This window comes from Phyllobates terribilis, unplaced genomic scaffold, assembly GCF_046119375.1.
Source record: "Phyllobates terribilis strain yellow unplaced genomic scaffold, ASM4611937v1 Scaffold_5473__1_contigs__length_51474, whole genome shotgun sequence".
Taxonomy (NCBI): Eukaryota; Metazoa; Chordata; class Amphibia; order Anura; family Dendrobatidae; genus Phyllobates; species Phyllobates terribilis.
The window spans coordinates 1,777-16,908 of record NW_027368220.1 but is presented as its reverse complement, the minus strand read 5'-3'; the positions used below and the strand labels follow the sequence as shown (position 1 = coordinate 16,908).

At 37.2% G+C, this 15,132-nt stretch overlaps 1 protein-coding gene and 1 pseudogene across 1 annotated transcript; one reads left to right on the top strand and one right to left on the bottom strand.

Annotated features, from left to right (window-relative positions):
- The first annotated feature begins 4,249 nt into the window (after nt 1-4,249).
- LOC141250228 (uncharacterized) lies at nt 4,250-6,775 on the top strand. The gene is made up of 5 exons (XM_073669894.1): nt 4,250-4,343; nt 4,446-4,478; nt 4,868-5,090; nt 6,290-6,410; nt 6,527-6,775. The coding sequence occupies exons 1-5, from the start codon at nt 4,250-4,252 to the stop codon at nt 6,773-6,775; spliced, it is 720 nt and encodes a 239-aa protein (XP_073525995.1).
- A 4,198-nt stretch (nt 6,776-10,973) lies between these two features.
- On the bottom strand, nt 10,974-12,618 carry LOC141250227 (uncharacterized; annotated as a pseudogene).
- Nucleotides 12,619-15,132: the final 2,514 nt, after the last annotated feature.

Genomic DNA, 15,132 nt, shown 5'->3' with positions numbered 1-15,132 from the left:
TGAGTTGAGCTAAGTGTCTTTTCATTCAAGCAAGCCTTATCTGTAAAAAACGGGACTATATCTAGCTCAAGCATAACCTCAGAGCGATGAAGCGAGACTTATTCTATCTCGCTGTGTATTTCTTGTGCATAAAGTAAAGCTACATGGTATATATATTATGCTAAGGCATTCTACAGGCTATCTATGTGCACCTTAAGCTAAATCTCGGTCTTATTTATCTTAATTAGACCATCTCTTCATGCGTTGTAAGCTTTCTCTTATATTGACTATGATCTAGCATACTTTATCTACTTGAGGACTCTAGCTTAAGTTGTACTTCTTGCTTTGCTTGCTTACATGGATTATCTATTAAAAGGCCGACTTAGCTATACTTATATATTGAAGTTAAGCATGCTACTCTCTTCGACATCCATTGCATGCTCTTCTTTCTCCCCAAATAGAGAGTGGTGATCGCATTCTATCCATATTCCAAGCCCATAGACATGATCCACTCCTACGGTGTCCTAAGCTGACCTTACTGTAACGCTTTTTATGTCCCTTTATATTAGCTCCATAATAGAAGTATTCATTTTGGTGTCAAAGGCATATTACCTAGTATATGTACATGCTTTTTACATGATATATCTTGAGTGTGAGTGTATATGTCTCTCGTTAAAATGTGCATCTATTCACCTTACTTGCACTTTAATATTCATGATGAGCACTTTTCATTGCATCACATCTCAAGCGTGAGCTTACTTCTTACCATTATAAGTAACTAAGCGCCTTATGTGTGCAAACATATGGTGGGAAAAGCATCTCAGATGGCCTCAGAGACAAGCACAACTATATTTAGTGCTATCTTGCAAGGTGGTGTTCACAGTAATTTAGAGACAGCTGAAATCATTATAGTAAAGGAGATATCATATAGATCCAATTTTGTCTTGCTTCGAGAGCGCGAGCTAGAGACCAATATCAAGCTAATGTGGGAAATCATAATCCACGAGCATGATGACAGCGAAGACATGCACAACCAATTGAACACATATGGTAAAAGCTGGTGAAAGAAGAAGGTGATTTGAGTTGATGGTCTTATGTGCTTTCTGATTTTATTGTGCGAGTATTTGGTAGAATTGCTAGGGTATCAACTATAAAAGGTGTAAGGATGATTTTATATATAAATATGTTTTTGATGATTAGAGTGTCTTGCTTGCTTTTTGGTTACTGTCTAGCTTAACTGGTCCTATTGCGTTTTATGCCTGTTTGTTGGTTGAGCTTGACTGTGCTTCTTACAATTGTTCCTTGGTAGAATTAAGTGTGAATTTTTCGATGATGTCAAAAGGGGGAAGTGAACATGTTGCATACTTCATTTGTTGAAGTTGAGATGGAATGAGAACTGTCTTGGTTTAAGGGGGCCAAGAGGTAAACTGGTAAGAGTTGTTGAAGTGTAAGTATATCGCTTATATGCTTAACTGAATATTTTGAACGAGCTTGATAGGTTATTGAGCTTAACTAAGTATGTCTGACATTTTTAAATGTGTTTACCCGTGTATGGGTTTGTCATCATCAAAAAGGGGAAATTGTTAGTTTGAGCTAGAGTTGGAATGAGCTAGCTAAACCTTTCCGCTTGTTTTGATGATAACAAACTCAAGTGTTTGATGTTCTTTGTGTGTTTTAATCTAATCATCATGCTCGAGGAGTTTAGGATTGAACTTTAACACAAGATGACTAGCTTAGACCATCCAGGGTCTAGCTTTGAGTCTAGCGGGGAAAGATAAATCTCGCCAAGACTGAATAAGGTTGGTAGTGAAGAAATAAGAAGCGAGAAGGTCTAGCTTTAAGCCAGTGGGGTTGCGCTTTAAGTGGAGGAGCGAACTTCAAGTAAAGAGAAGAAGAGAAATGCAAGTAATTGATCCAGCGCTACACGGGTGAAACCTTAGAAGCGAGCTTAGAAGATTTGGTCCATGAAAAGAAAGGATGGAAGCGAGAATTGGAGAAATGGAGTGCAACGGGGTTGCGAGAAGCATTTTCCAATGGAGAGCGAATCAGGGATTGTTGAGCTGGACAAATTCAAGAGAACCACGCGGATTGCCAACGTGGAAGCGGGATCATCAAGCTAAAGAAACATAAAGCAATGCTGGACATGGATGCAATTCTGTTAGAGATTGATCACGTGGATTGCTGAGGTGGAGTTCTTTTGTGCATCGCAAGTATAGAAGATCTAGCTTAAAGTGAAGTTAGTTAGATTTTTATAAATAGCGTGCATTAGGTGTTTGTTAGGTACGAGCTGAATGAACAAACTGAACAAGCTTAAACCACTTCAATCACAGTTATAGCCTAAGACACTTAGAGAGTTTGAGAGAGAGTTACTTGTATGAGCTGAGAGATAACATGAATTTGAGAGAGTGTTACACGTGAAAGAAACTTGGAGAAAACACTAGAGAGATGCTAGGTGTAGCTTAAGAGTGTTTGTCTCAAGCTTGAGTGTGTAGTCGATCTTTTTCTAATACAAGCTAGTGATGAGTTTCATCACGGATCTTCTAAAGATCTAGGGTTCTCATCTTCAGTAATTCTTGTGCAAGAGCTAAGCGTATTTAATTCATATTACTTGTACTTTATTGTAGCTAATCTCAATTCTGTATTTAAGTTCAGTAACTTCATATAACTACTTGAGCAGATTTATTCGATCCCACGACAATGAAGGAAAAAACAAAGTACAATGAGTTAGAATGAGTAAAAGACGAATAATGATGAATTAGAAGGAGAGGAGATGAATAATGGAAAAAGCTATCACTTTAATTGCGACATAAGTGTGGAGGGATGAAATTCAAAATGGAGAGATAAATTGTTAATGGTAATATTGGAATAATATGCTAACAACAAAGTAGGAGACGAACAAAATTAGGAACTCTTATTATTAATACTCCAGAGAAAAATCTTAATTGATAATAATATATATATATATAATGTGTTAGATAATATCCATATAAATTCATGGTTAACCAAAAATTAACATATATTTATATTTCTTTTTATAACTCTAAGAAAATTAATCTAGACCATTCATCAATAATTCATTCGATAGTTGTACTTTCTTAACACTTTTTATTATCACTAATTGTTTTTCTATCCATCTATACTATATATTAAAGCAAAATTATTTCAAGTCTTTTTCAGAGTTTTGGTCTTACCACTGTTTACGTGTCAATCCCCTATTTGTCACACTATTCTCTCCCCTCTTTATTAATTTTTTTAATTTTTTCCATCACCTATTTATTAAAGTTACAATTGGATATATTATTTTTTTACTTTATTTATGTTATATTACATTGAATCCATTATTGTGATTTTATTTTTACAAAAAAAACTTATATCAAATAAAGTAATTTTATTAGTATATATATATTTTTATGTAAATTTATAACAAAATAACAAGTAGTTTAACTACATAGATATAGTTTTTAAAGGATTGTCATTAGTGAGATTAAGAATCTATTCGAAATCTAAACGGTCAAAATCCGATCTATGTCGAATTTAGGCAATCGCTCTCCATAGATTCATATTTCGTGGAAATTACATTGGTGAACTGGATTTCGGTGAGCTCATGATATATATAATTTTAAAAAATAATTCTTTTATAAAAAATATAAATAATTATAAAATAATAATATAAATAAGAGTAATTATTACTCTTCTTATCAATATCTTATATTAAATAATAATATAGAAAAATTAATAAATAAAATTAAATATTTATAAAAAATAATATAAATTTAATAATATTATTCCGTGCATGGAACAGATAATAAACTAGTTTCTGCGTAAATACAAAATTAATATTTTAAAATTTCTTATTTTAAAAAAATTTATTATAATAAAAAAGTTACTTGAAAAATACTTTTAAAGTACAGCGGGGTGAGATAAAGTGTAAAGCTTTTCACCAAACACCCAACCTAAAACGGCGCCGTTTCAGCGTACAATGTCCTTACTTACAGGCCTCACTCACTCTCTAAGTCCGGTCCGTGGTAGTCACGTCATCCCCACATGATGGTCCCGACTCCCGACCCGACCCTCAACCTCCAGCAATTTCGCTTTTAAAGCTTCACGATCGATCTTCTCTCTCATTCCCTCTCTCTCTCTTTCTCTTCCGATTTCATGCCCATCCTATCAAATCCCTTCACATTCTTTTTTTCCTTCATCATTTTTGGATTCCTCTAGCTAAAATTAATAATTTCACTATCAAATCTAACCTCTAAAAATACCAGGAGAAATGTCAGGGGCCTCCTCGAATCCGCGAACTGTCGAAGAGATCTTCAAGGATTTCAGCGCCCGCCGCGTCGGAATTGTTCGTGCGCTCACTCTCGGTCAGCTCTCTTTTTTGTAGACCTCTTCAATTTCATCTCCGTTTACTCAATTTCTCGATTTTTTCGGTCTCAATCTGGGTTTTCTGTCTTCTTACTTCGCAGATGTGGACGATTTTTACGGGCTCTGTGATCCGGGTAAAGCCTCTACTTTTCAGATTTGAGATCTCGCTTGATTTGAAAGTTCTGGAGTCAGCTTGGGACGATGCGACGAAATTTTGATCCGATTCTGACCTATTAAAGTTAACGTCTTTGTTATTTTAAGTGAGAAATTTAGCTTTGGATTTTTCTGCTCAGGCGATTTGCCAGATCGTTTCATGTCATGCGGCTTGCATTCTGCAAATTATTTATTTTTCTTCCAAATTAATTTCCTTTTTTCTCTTCATTCAAAATGTAGATTTTTCAATTGTCTAATTTACCAATTTAGTTTCGCATTCCAGTTTTAAACGGATCTTTTTACCTTAAATTGAAGTAGTAAGGAGAGCAATTCACAACTTACTTGTTTATGTTTTCTGCCTGGATTTTAGAGAAGGAAAATCTGTGTCTTTATGGACATTCGAACGAGTCATGGGAAGTCAACCTTCCAGCTGAGGAAGTTCCTCCTGAGCTTCCAGAACCGGCTCTTGGGATCAATTTCGCAAGAGATGGAATGAACAGAAGAGATTGGCTTTCACTGGTTGCTGTCCACAGCGACTGCTGGCTGCTTTCTGTGGCGTTCTATTTTGGTGCACGTTTTAACCGCAATGAAAGGTAATTTGTTCTTGTTGTTTCTGCGTTGAAGTCATCAGGTAGTTATGGATATTGGATGGACTATAGACTTTTCTGAATTGACTCTGCTTGTCCACTTACCCTTTTTTCCAACTCTTCACTGTGTCTGTGTATCCAAAACATGGTTCTAGGCCACAAAGACTAGCATGAATCTTAGAACAGTATTTTGTTTTATTTATTTTTTGTAAAGAGAATAGCATTAACCTAATGTTGTCGAAAGAGAAAGTGAAACCTGTCTTTGTCAAACCTTCATCTACGTGCTTACCTGCTGACGCCATGTGTCTTAAGAATCCACTGCATTTGATAAATAAGGCTACTTGCTCTACATTAATGTCACAGTTTTCATTATTGGTCTGGAATCTTGCCTGTTTTTTACCCATGCTGTCAATTCATGCTTGCTGCAGTGTAAATGCATAACATTTCATCTTGTTGCGAGTATCTTATGCATCTGTGGCTGGTTATGTCACCCTTGTTTGATTTTAATTGCATAACTTGTAATTGATTGTTCTTCAGTTGTGTATCTGATGTTGTAGACGTTACGAATAGAATCATACCTAATGCAATTTCTCAAGATGTTCTATTTACATATAAATCCTTTGCCAACATGATTATGTTTGTAAACATCAATAACATGGGTGATACCAGAAGAATCTAATGTTCAATCATATTCTCAGCAGAAAATGGCGAAATTCATACCTAAGTAGGCATTTTGACATGATTCAAGTCATAATTTACAAGTTTCTGTGGGAGCATAATGTTTTTCCCTGTTGGATCTTTTTCACTTCAACCTAATAGCTTCCTCTCTTGGTGCCTTACTTCTCATAGTCTTGAGCATTATGTTCTTGAGAAGTCTTTGGATGAATAAATAGAGAAGTAAATGAGAAACTCAGATGAGACATGAATTTACATGTATAAAAATTATTGTCTTTTTTCCTGTAGTTTTCTTATGTTTTCTGTCATGTGATAGATAGCGATACTCTGTACTGTGTCATGTGATAGTAAACCTTATTTGGCCTTTCTTTTTTGGTAGACTATTTGGCCTTTATCACTCTACATCAGTTTAGGTTGATTGATTGGATTAGTATATACTCCTGTTACTTGAAATAGTTTTATCTAATAGCTAATAGTTGGCACTAAATACATGCTTGCGCTGAGATACAATGTTGTATTTGGCAATGCAGGAAGCGCCTATTTAGTATGATCAACGACTTGCCAACAGTTTTCGAAGTTGTATCAGAAAGAAAGCCTATGAAAGACAAGCCTAGTGTTGATAGTGGAAGCAAATCCAGAGGCAGCACAAAGGTCAGATTTTCGTTACACCATTTCATGTTTTTTACCATTACTCAAACTTGATGGATAATTTTTTACCATTAAAGTGGGCACTCTTCTTTACTCAAATAGACTCATTTTCTTCACAGAGAACAAGTGATGGGATGATAAAAAGCAACCCTAAAATGACTGATGAGAGTTTTGAGGATGAAGAAGATGAACAAGGTGACACCATTTGCGGCACGTGTGGAGGAAATTACAGCCCTGAAGAATTCTGGATAGGATGTGACATTTGTGAAAGATGGTACCATGGAAAATGTGTGAAGATAACCCCAGCAAAGGCAGAGGGTATTAAGCAATACAAATGTCCATCTTGCATGAAGAAAGGAAGGCCGTAGTATAGAGCGCAGAAAGTTCAAACCCGGAGGAGAAAAAAAATGCTACTCAGCTGGAGGGTTGACATAGTATAGCATTTTATTGTTGTTAATGTTTATGAAAGATTTGTAGTTAAAGAACTCCTGTTTCTGTGATGTTTGTTTATAAGCAGACTATGTATCAAGGTGATTTGGAGTTTGTAGCTACCTCTAGGAATGTCTTTTGCTTCTTTGTGCTCATGTCTGATCTGATTTATGATAACAAATGTGAGTACAGCCTCATTGTCCACTCATGTTCTTAGATTGACTTTGATTTAGTGTATTGGATTGCAGATGTTGAGAACCAATATGATTCTAATTGTAAAACTGTTGAGAGATTATGTGGCTGTTGTTGTGATGTACAGTTTCAGGAAAAGGGAGAGGTAATACAGATTCAGAACCAGGTGAAATTTCTGTTTGCAATGCCCTCTTAATTGAGATACAATTGGATATACAAATTCAGAAAATTTTGGAAATTCTAAGTTATTTCAGTATTCAAATGAATACAACTCTTTTGGGTGGAGCAGAGCATAAAATTGTATTTTGACGAATGTTTGGTAGTGAGCCAACAAACTTGATGTCTACTTGAAGTTTCACATACAACAAGTATAAGAGCACCCTTTACACTGCTTATAATCTATCTATATAATATAAGACTAAAATAACATGAACACTCATTTATGTATTAGTCTCTCATTAATTTGGACATGTTATTTTCTCATTAATTCTGAATAGTTTTTTGTACGTATCAAATTATTATTTTTGTACTATAACCACATGACATCCAAATTGACAAACATCTACTTTTTCTTTATTATTATTTTTTAGAATATCAATTTTTTTATTTTGAACTGGAAACAAATCTAAACATTATCTTTTATATTTGATAATAAATATATCCTATAAAGAAAAACATGAAATGATTAAAAAATAGACAGAATCAAAATTACAAGGAAAGTTATACGAACAATCATCATTTATTATTTTTGAAAAAGATATTTAATTATATTGTGACTCAATATGACATATTTCTATTAACAGTATTTATTTATGTATACTAATAAACTATAAAATATTTATAAATTATTTTATTTTAAATATTAAAAAATATTAGATAAGACGCGTACATAACAAGTGGGTTAAACTAGTTATACATAAACTCATATTTAGGATAAAACTTAAAAATTGATTCAAAATATCCAAATTTCAAATCTCTTAGAGAAAATGGACCTTTTATAATTGACCCTTATATTTGAAAATTTTCTAAATTAATTTTTAAATTTGTACCTTCTTATATTGCTCCTAAATAAATAGCCCATTTTTTTTCTTCTAAACTTAAAAAAGAAATGAAATGAGATATTTTAGATTTGTAAATAAGGTGTTGGTGATTTTAGTGTCATCGATACATTTTAGTAGTAATGTGTTTTACGAGAGGTCGATGTGATTTCACGTTTGGCTCGGAAACGAGTTCGGGTAGTGCGGAGTGCACGCTTGTTGAGCTAAAATGTTATCAACCGCTGACGGAGGCGATTGTCGTGATCGCCAAGATCAAAGTAAAGTCCCAACTCAGATTCCACTAGTACAGTGGTAAGTAGGGGTCGAATCCCAAGAGAGTCAGTGATAGTCTATTTCTATGATGCAACTAGAACGTAACCAGAGGGGTGTTTTGTTGTTGTTTGTAACTAACGTATTTGAAGCAATGAAAGTAGTAAGAGATTGTTGTAACAATGATTGGGAGAATGAGCTCACTTCCTTTGTATCCACACAATGTTCATGATAGATTGTTGATCATCGAATTCTACTAACATATGTTAATATCGTATAATTTAGTTGTCCTACTCTTTGTTCGTAAATAGCAACTAGTCCAAATAGTCTTAGAAACCCTTATTGTAAGCAATAACCAAGGAAATCCCAAGGTTCAAAAGCACAATAGCATAAAGATCAAAGATAAGTAGGCTCATGCAATACCATTGGCAAATAGCCGATACTCGACATGAGTTCATAATCTCTACACAATAAGCACTCGCAAATAGTCTATGCAAATCATGCTCGCTACCTAAAGGTCAAGGCTTTTCAAATAGAATTGTCAAGTCCTAGCAATATGAATGATAATAACTAAACCTAGCGTGCACTCTAGATAAAATCAAGATCAAACAATAATAATATAAAGCACAAGAGATTATGAAACAATCCTCAAATTAAACCAAAACATATGAGTTTGAATTCTCACAACAAATCTAAGAACAAAGGTTTCAACTTGGAAGTGAACTACAATGGATTTAGTTACTCATGGCCATAGAAGCCATGAATAACAATGGATGAAGGTAGAAAACGAACCAATGTATGATGAACGATGAAGAACTCTCCCAAGCAAGCCTCCCAAAACATCCACTAAATCTCCTCCTAAGCTATCTACTTATATAGTCTTCAACTTAAAAGGAATAAAATAACTGAAACAAATCCTAAAAGATATGGAAATCCTATAAAATAATAATAAAAATCTCGCAAAGAACATCATCCGGGACCGTCATCTCGACCGAGATCTCACCTTCTCGATCGAGATCTTGCCTGCAGAAACTTCTGGATATACTTTCTCGACCGAGATTGCTAATTCTCGATCGAGATCTTCACTTCTCGGTCGAGATTCCTGGCTTTCGATCGAGATTTGCTTCTCTGAATGTCTTCTAAGTTTCTGTTGCTCTTTCTCGGTCGAGATCTTCCCAACTGAAGTGATATGCAACTCCACAAGCTTCGAGGCAGCTCGGCTTCGCCTCTTAGCTTCTCCAACGGTGTAGGCGTGGCTAATCTTCATCTAGCTCCATCCCGAATGTACTAAAGACGAGCACAAGCGGGATCTCCAATACAAAAGCCATAAAAACGCTTATGAGCATTCCGCGAATCTACAAATGAACTCCTAACCTAGATTCCGGAATTACCACTCGTCAAGCACCTAAACACCACTAAACCTAAACTAATAGTCGCTGGTTAACACCATATAATAAGCTCCTATCAACCGTGAATACGAAGCAGAGGTCAAGGGGGCGGAGCCCCTACGACGCAAGCCCCAGCGGGGCGAAGAGGGAATGCCAGATTCTTTAATGGATTAATGGTAATTTCCGGAAATTGACATAACCCAGATTCTGTTATTAACAGAATGGAACCACCAAACTGCCAAAAACCGTCAGATTCTGCTTCTGATGCTATCTCCACATAAGGAGGATTCAGTCTCAATTACAGATATACGAAAACATACTTCCTCTCTACTTTCTTGAACTGTATTCATATTGCCTGAAACCAGATTGTCTTCTCGGATTATCCCTGCAAGAACTTCGTGTAACCTAGACAGTAAATTGGGTCGAATTATCTTGTTCGGAAAGTGATCTGACACGATCCGTAGAAGAGGTCCAAGATTATCACCACAAATTTCCAACCTAAAGAAATCTTAATATTTAAGAAATGAGATTAAAAAAAAAAAGAGTACCATATATAGTGCTCTAAAACTACTTAAAGACACTAGGAGGACCCGCGTGCTTCGCACGCGGGTGATATGTTGGACACATATTTTGGCAAAGAAAACGTGCGGTTAATTTATATATGAAAAGTTAGGAAGTCGTATTTACATAGGTCTCATTTCGAGATCTACAAAGTTGTATAATGCGTAAGAAGATAGTGCAGATGTGAAGAGTGCATGGCTTGATGGTTGGTGTTTGTTTGTTGCCGTTTTACAATACCTGCAGTATCCAATTTGCTTATTAGTTACAACATACTCGTATAATGGATATAAATATAGATGGGTATAGAATAGGACTTGTGAACATACCTGGGTATTGTGAAGTAGGATATTTTTGCTGCAGTCGTAGTTTGTTGTTATTATCTGATTCCTGCCCGTTTGAGTGTTTCAAAAGAAACTATGTTATGGACTGTGGATGATTGGGAGTTTTGGTGATGTGATGGCTTTATTAGGATCTTCACATCATCTTGTTTGCGTGCTCTTGAAAGTGCTACGTATAGTTGTCCATGTGAGAAGCAAGGTTGTTGTAAGTATAGTATGACTTTAGCTAGGGTTTGGCCTTGTGCCTTGTTAATTGTCATGGCAAAACATAGTTTTATCGGGAATTGTTTTATGTGAAATTGAAATGGTATTTTGTGTTTGATGGCGGCCGTAATGTTATTCTTGGTAGGATTATCTGGTGCCCTTTGTATACCCTGTACTAATTTCGCAGTGTATGATGTTTTTGAAGAACCTTTTGCAGATTAGTCGAGTTCCGTTGCATAGGCCTGAAGATGGATCTAAATTGCGTAGTAGTATAACAGGGCAGTTTTCTTTTAAAATTAGTTTGTGTGGGCTCATTCCAGCAGGGCATAGTGTGTTGAGAAATTCAGGTGTAAATGTGGTGCAGTTGTCGTCGTTGACGGAGTCGAAACTATGGTAGGTTGTAGGCTCGCCAGCAAATTGGTGAATTAGACTTTCGTTAATACGGTCGACTCCGTCATATGTCGGGGTTAGTATTGCCCGTTCGCTGTATATTTGCACATTTGTAGGCGATGAGTGCATTTCGGGAAATATTGCTTGCGCTAGGAATTGGAAGTCGTCATCTGTGTCTGTGTTATTCAGTATAATGGTATGAGGTATATTTATAGGTGCATGTTCATCATGTTGTAGATTTCCGTTGCCTAGTTCGAGTAAGAAGTTTGAGAAGCTTCGATCTTCTTGTGCACGCATGTTTGTTGTAAGCTTAAATTGTTGTAACTGGGGCCACAAATATGAACTTATCAGGCTAGCATTTAGTGCCTCATGCTGGGTTTTTTCCTGGTAATACAGGTAGGACTTGACGGAAATCACCTCCAAGTACAACTACTTTTCCACCAAATAGTCCGTCGCTGTCACATATATCTTGTAATAGATGGTGGAGTGATTCTATATTTGCCTTTTTTTCCATTGATGCTTCATCCCAAATGATTAGAGACGTTTCTCGTATTAGTTGGGCCAGGCTACTCTGCTTTGATATGTTGCATGTTGATGAATTGTCTTCATCGATTGGTATTTTGAATCGAGAATGTGCAGTTCTACCTGTAGGAATATTAGAGGCCGATATGCCAGAGGTAGCTGTGGGTAATACGATCTTTCCAATTGAGCGTAATGTTGCGTATAAGGCACAGTATAAGAATGTCTTGCCTGTTCCACCGGGACCGTCAATGAAAAAGGCTCCCGATTCGCCGTTGGTTACATGTCGCATGATGGATTTGTAAGCATGTAATTGTTCGCTGTTTAACTTTGTGTGTGCGTCAATAAATTCCGATGGCACTGGAGATGTGAGTGCATCACGTATTTCTTTAGGTATAGTATAAGTAGGAGACGGTGAAATTTCGTGTAAGTTATATGATCTTAGGGTTTTCCCCATGGCTTCCAAATGAGTTTCAATCTGGGTAATAGTTAGTTGTAGTACTTTTTCGTTGTCTGAAGGGAATAGCTTTGAAAAATCTTCTGATAAAGATTTATAGTGTGTTGTCCAAAGTGCTAGCGAGTTTTGTGTTTCGCAGAATACTAATAAGTCGAGAATAAGTGGCGTAATGCATTAGGCATCTGGAATTGTATAGCTTCATTCATGCATGATTCGGCGTAGTTGTCAGCCTGTAGTAAGCCGCGTTGTTGTGCAACTTCTTGAAATGATTTGTATGTGTGGGAATCAAATGTTAGTAGGTCTATGAATGACTGTGGACCAAGTACATGAGAAAGTAAGACCCTTAAATAATATCTTTCGCCTTCAGAAGGGCTTGCATAAGTTAATCTTCCAATGGTGGTTGTTTTGGTTTTCCTTACAGTCCATATCTTCAGCGATGAATTCCATACATAATGTTCTGGGTATTCTGTATACAAGTATTTTGCTTGATTTTGGGAAGTCTTGTTATTCGATAGGAATTCAGTTAACATTGTGCGGGATCTATGTTCGTGCCCGTAATGCTAGTCAAGTCTTCGCTTTCTCGGAAATTAATAGTTTGCATGTTCGGTAAATGAACTTGAAGTGGAATAACAGCTGGGTATATATCATATAAATGGAAGCCGAAGATTCGCCAAGCAGCTTCTGGTGGGGATATCCATCGTGCGTTTTGGTAGCTCGAGATTTCATCAGGTGTTCGCATGGCACCTTGGATTAAGTTGAAGCTGACACAGTCATGTCCTTTGTAGATGTATTTGTATAAGTATTTAACTGCAGTGATGGTCGAGCATATTTCTACATTTATGTGACAGTCGAATGTAGCTAAGAGGTAAGGGTTGTAAGGGATTACTGAGCTATTGTCTATCCATTCGCCTCTTATTCGTATTTTCTCACCTGTGTTTCTCCTTTTGTAAACTGGGTAAGAATCGTCACCACATGGTTGTGAAGTCAGCGAAGTTTTTTGGATACCTAAATTTACATATGCTTGTGTTGCCTTTTGTGTTTCATGCATGGACAGTTAGGATGTCGTGGTCCACATGGACCATGTATCATATGGCGTAGAACTGCTGCGCCGTAAATGTGGGGTCTGATCAGAGGGGATTTCAGCATTTACGTACTGGTCGAATGTATCGGGAGAGATGATTTTGTTTGAACTTTGTAGTATTATGAGTAAGTGTGCGTGTGGGTAGGCCCCTTTTTGGAATTCAACGACGTCGACTCTTGCTACCACTAAGCCAAATATGTGGTTTCGAAATATTTCATTTTTTTAACATCATAAGTTTTGCATTAAAGACTCGTGCAGTTATGTCAGGACGGTCCTCGCTTTTTTCGCCTGGCAGAAGATTGTCTTTTATTTCAGACCAATTTGGATTGCATGTCATGGTGATGAATAGATCAGGTTTGCCAAATTTTTGTACGAGTGACATAGCATTAAGGTATCTGCGTTTTACGTCACGGGGGCCACCCACAAAAGAAGGAGGTAGAATTGTACGATGGCCGATATCAGATGCAGTTGCATGACCCGCTTGCAAGCTGTCAATTATGCCCTGGTAAAGTTCAGCTCTTATTGTTGATTGGTTCCGGCGTAAGAAGTCGAGCCTGGTGTTCTCAATTTTGACATACATGTCTACTATGTATTGTTGGAATAGGCGTCCTGCGTGTAGGAGGTAATTACCTGCACGAATTTGCAGTTTGTATGCGTAATATTCCCGGCACGATATGTCTCGGGCGCCGTTTGATGGGGCCCTTTGTGAAACTGTAGAAAGATGGAGGCATGGAGGAAAAAGTTAGTGCATAGCTTTTGTTTCCACATATAGTAAGGGGAAGACGTACATGTTAATATGTTACCTCTAACTTCTTCGTCGAACAAATGTAGTGGGTCTGAGGCGCGTTCAGCTGATGTAAGGGATGTACGTCCGGTGTGCTGATTTCGACTGTAGCTCGAGTGGGGTTGCAGTCCTTGGTGCCATCCCGATTCACCGCGTGGGTGCAGAAATGGGTACTGAAGGGGATCATAACATCCATAGTAATGCATTATTCGATGTGTGTTGCTGTCTTTTCGTGTACTAAGATATGGGGGCCGTTGTGGTCTTGCTGGTTGTTGCCTTCAACCTAAAACTGCAGCGACTTCGTCTGAGGATGGTGCGTTGTAAACACGCTGATCAAGTGTAGGATTGTGGGATATCTTGAATACTGTGTTTTCTGATATGCGTAGCTCGCGTAATGAGCGGAAAAATTTGGTGTATGGGTTCTGTTGCATGACTTCCATCAGAATTTCAATGAGTTCAAGTCGTATCTCTGGGAAGGTTCCTGCGCGATAGTGCGTCTCTTCCAGGGAATCGTAAAAGTACAGTTGCATGTATTTTGGGTTATTATCTGTGGGTAAAAGTGTTGGAATGAAGTGGTAATTTGGCCTTGTAATTTGAATATGTAAATGCCATTTCTTGATTCTGCAGATGTAGAACCGCCTAAAGAGCTGAAAGCAAACATGTTGTTATACAGGCCGTGCGTATTTTTTGAAGTGTGTAGCATTTTCGTCGTTACCCCCGAATAAGTCCCAGGAGTTGTGGAGGAATTACGTTATCAACAAGTTGAATTTCTCCGTTACAGCAGCAGAAATTGGCCGTATCAAATGCAAATTTAGTTGCTCCACATTTACCACAGTTGTCTGCTGGAGGCAAGATACTTGCTGCATGCGGGGTTGAGAGCCTGTCAACTGGAGAATTGGGTTCCTGAATTGACGGAGTCTTTTTGAACAGCGAGTAGCTGGCATAGTTGGTGATATTGCTGAACGTCGAACTGTTGGAGCTTGAATGAGCTTTGTGTAGTTGCCGTTGATCCGGGTGAAGACATTTGTTGGTACGTGCGTATGTAGGCCTGTGGGCATGGAGAAGAACGTCAATG

Bases quoted from the DNA above. Each gene is read 5' to 3' on its own strand.
- LOC141250228 (XM_073669894.1), top strand. From the start codon at position 4,250: ATGTCAGGGGCCTCCTCGAATCCGCGAACTGTCGAAGAGATCTTCAAG. The intron at 4,344-4,445 runs GTCAGCTCTCTT...CTTACTTCGCAG, and splicing joins TGTTCGTGCGCTCACTCTCG to ATGTGGACGATTTTTACGGG. The intron at 5,091-6,289 runs GTAATTTGTTCT...TTGGCAATGCAG, and splicing joins CGTTTTAACCGCAATGAAAG to GAAGCGCCTATTTAGTATGA.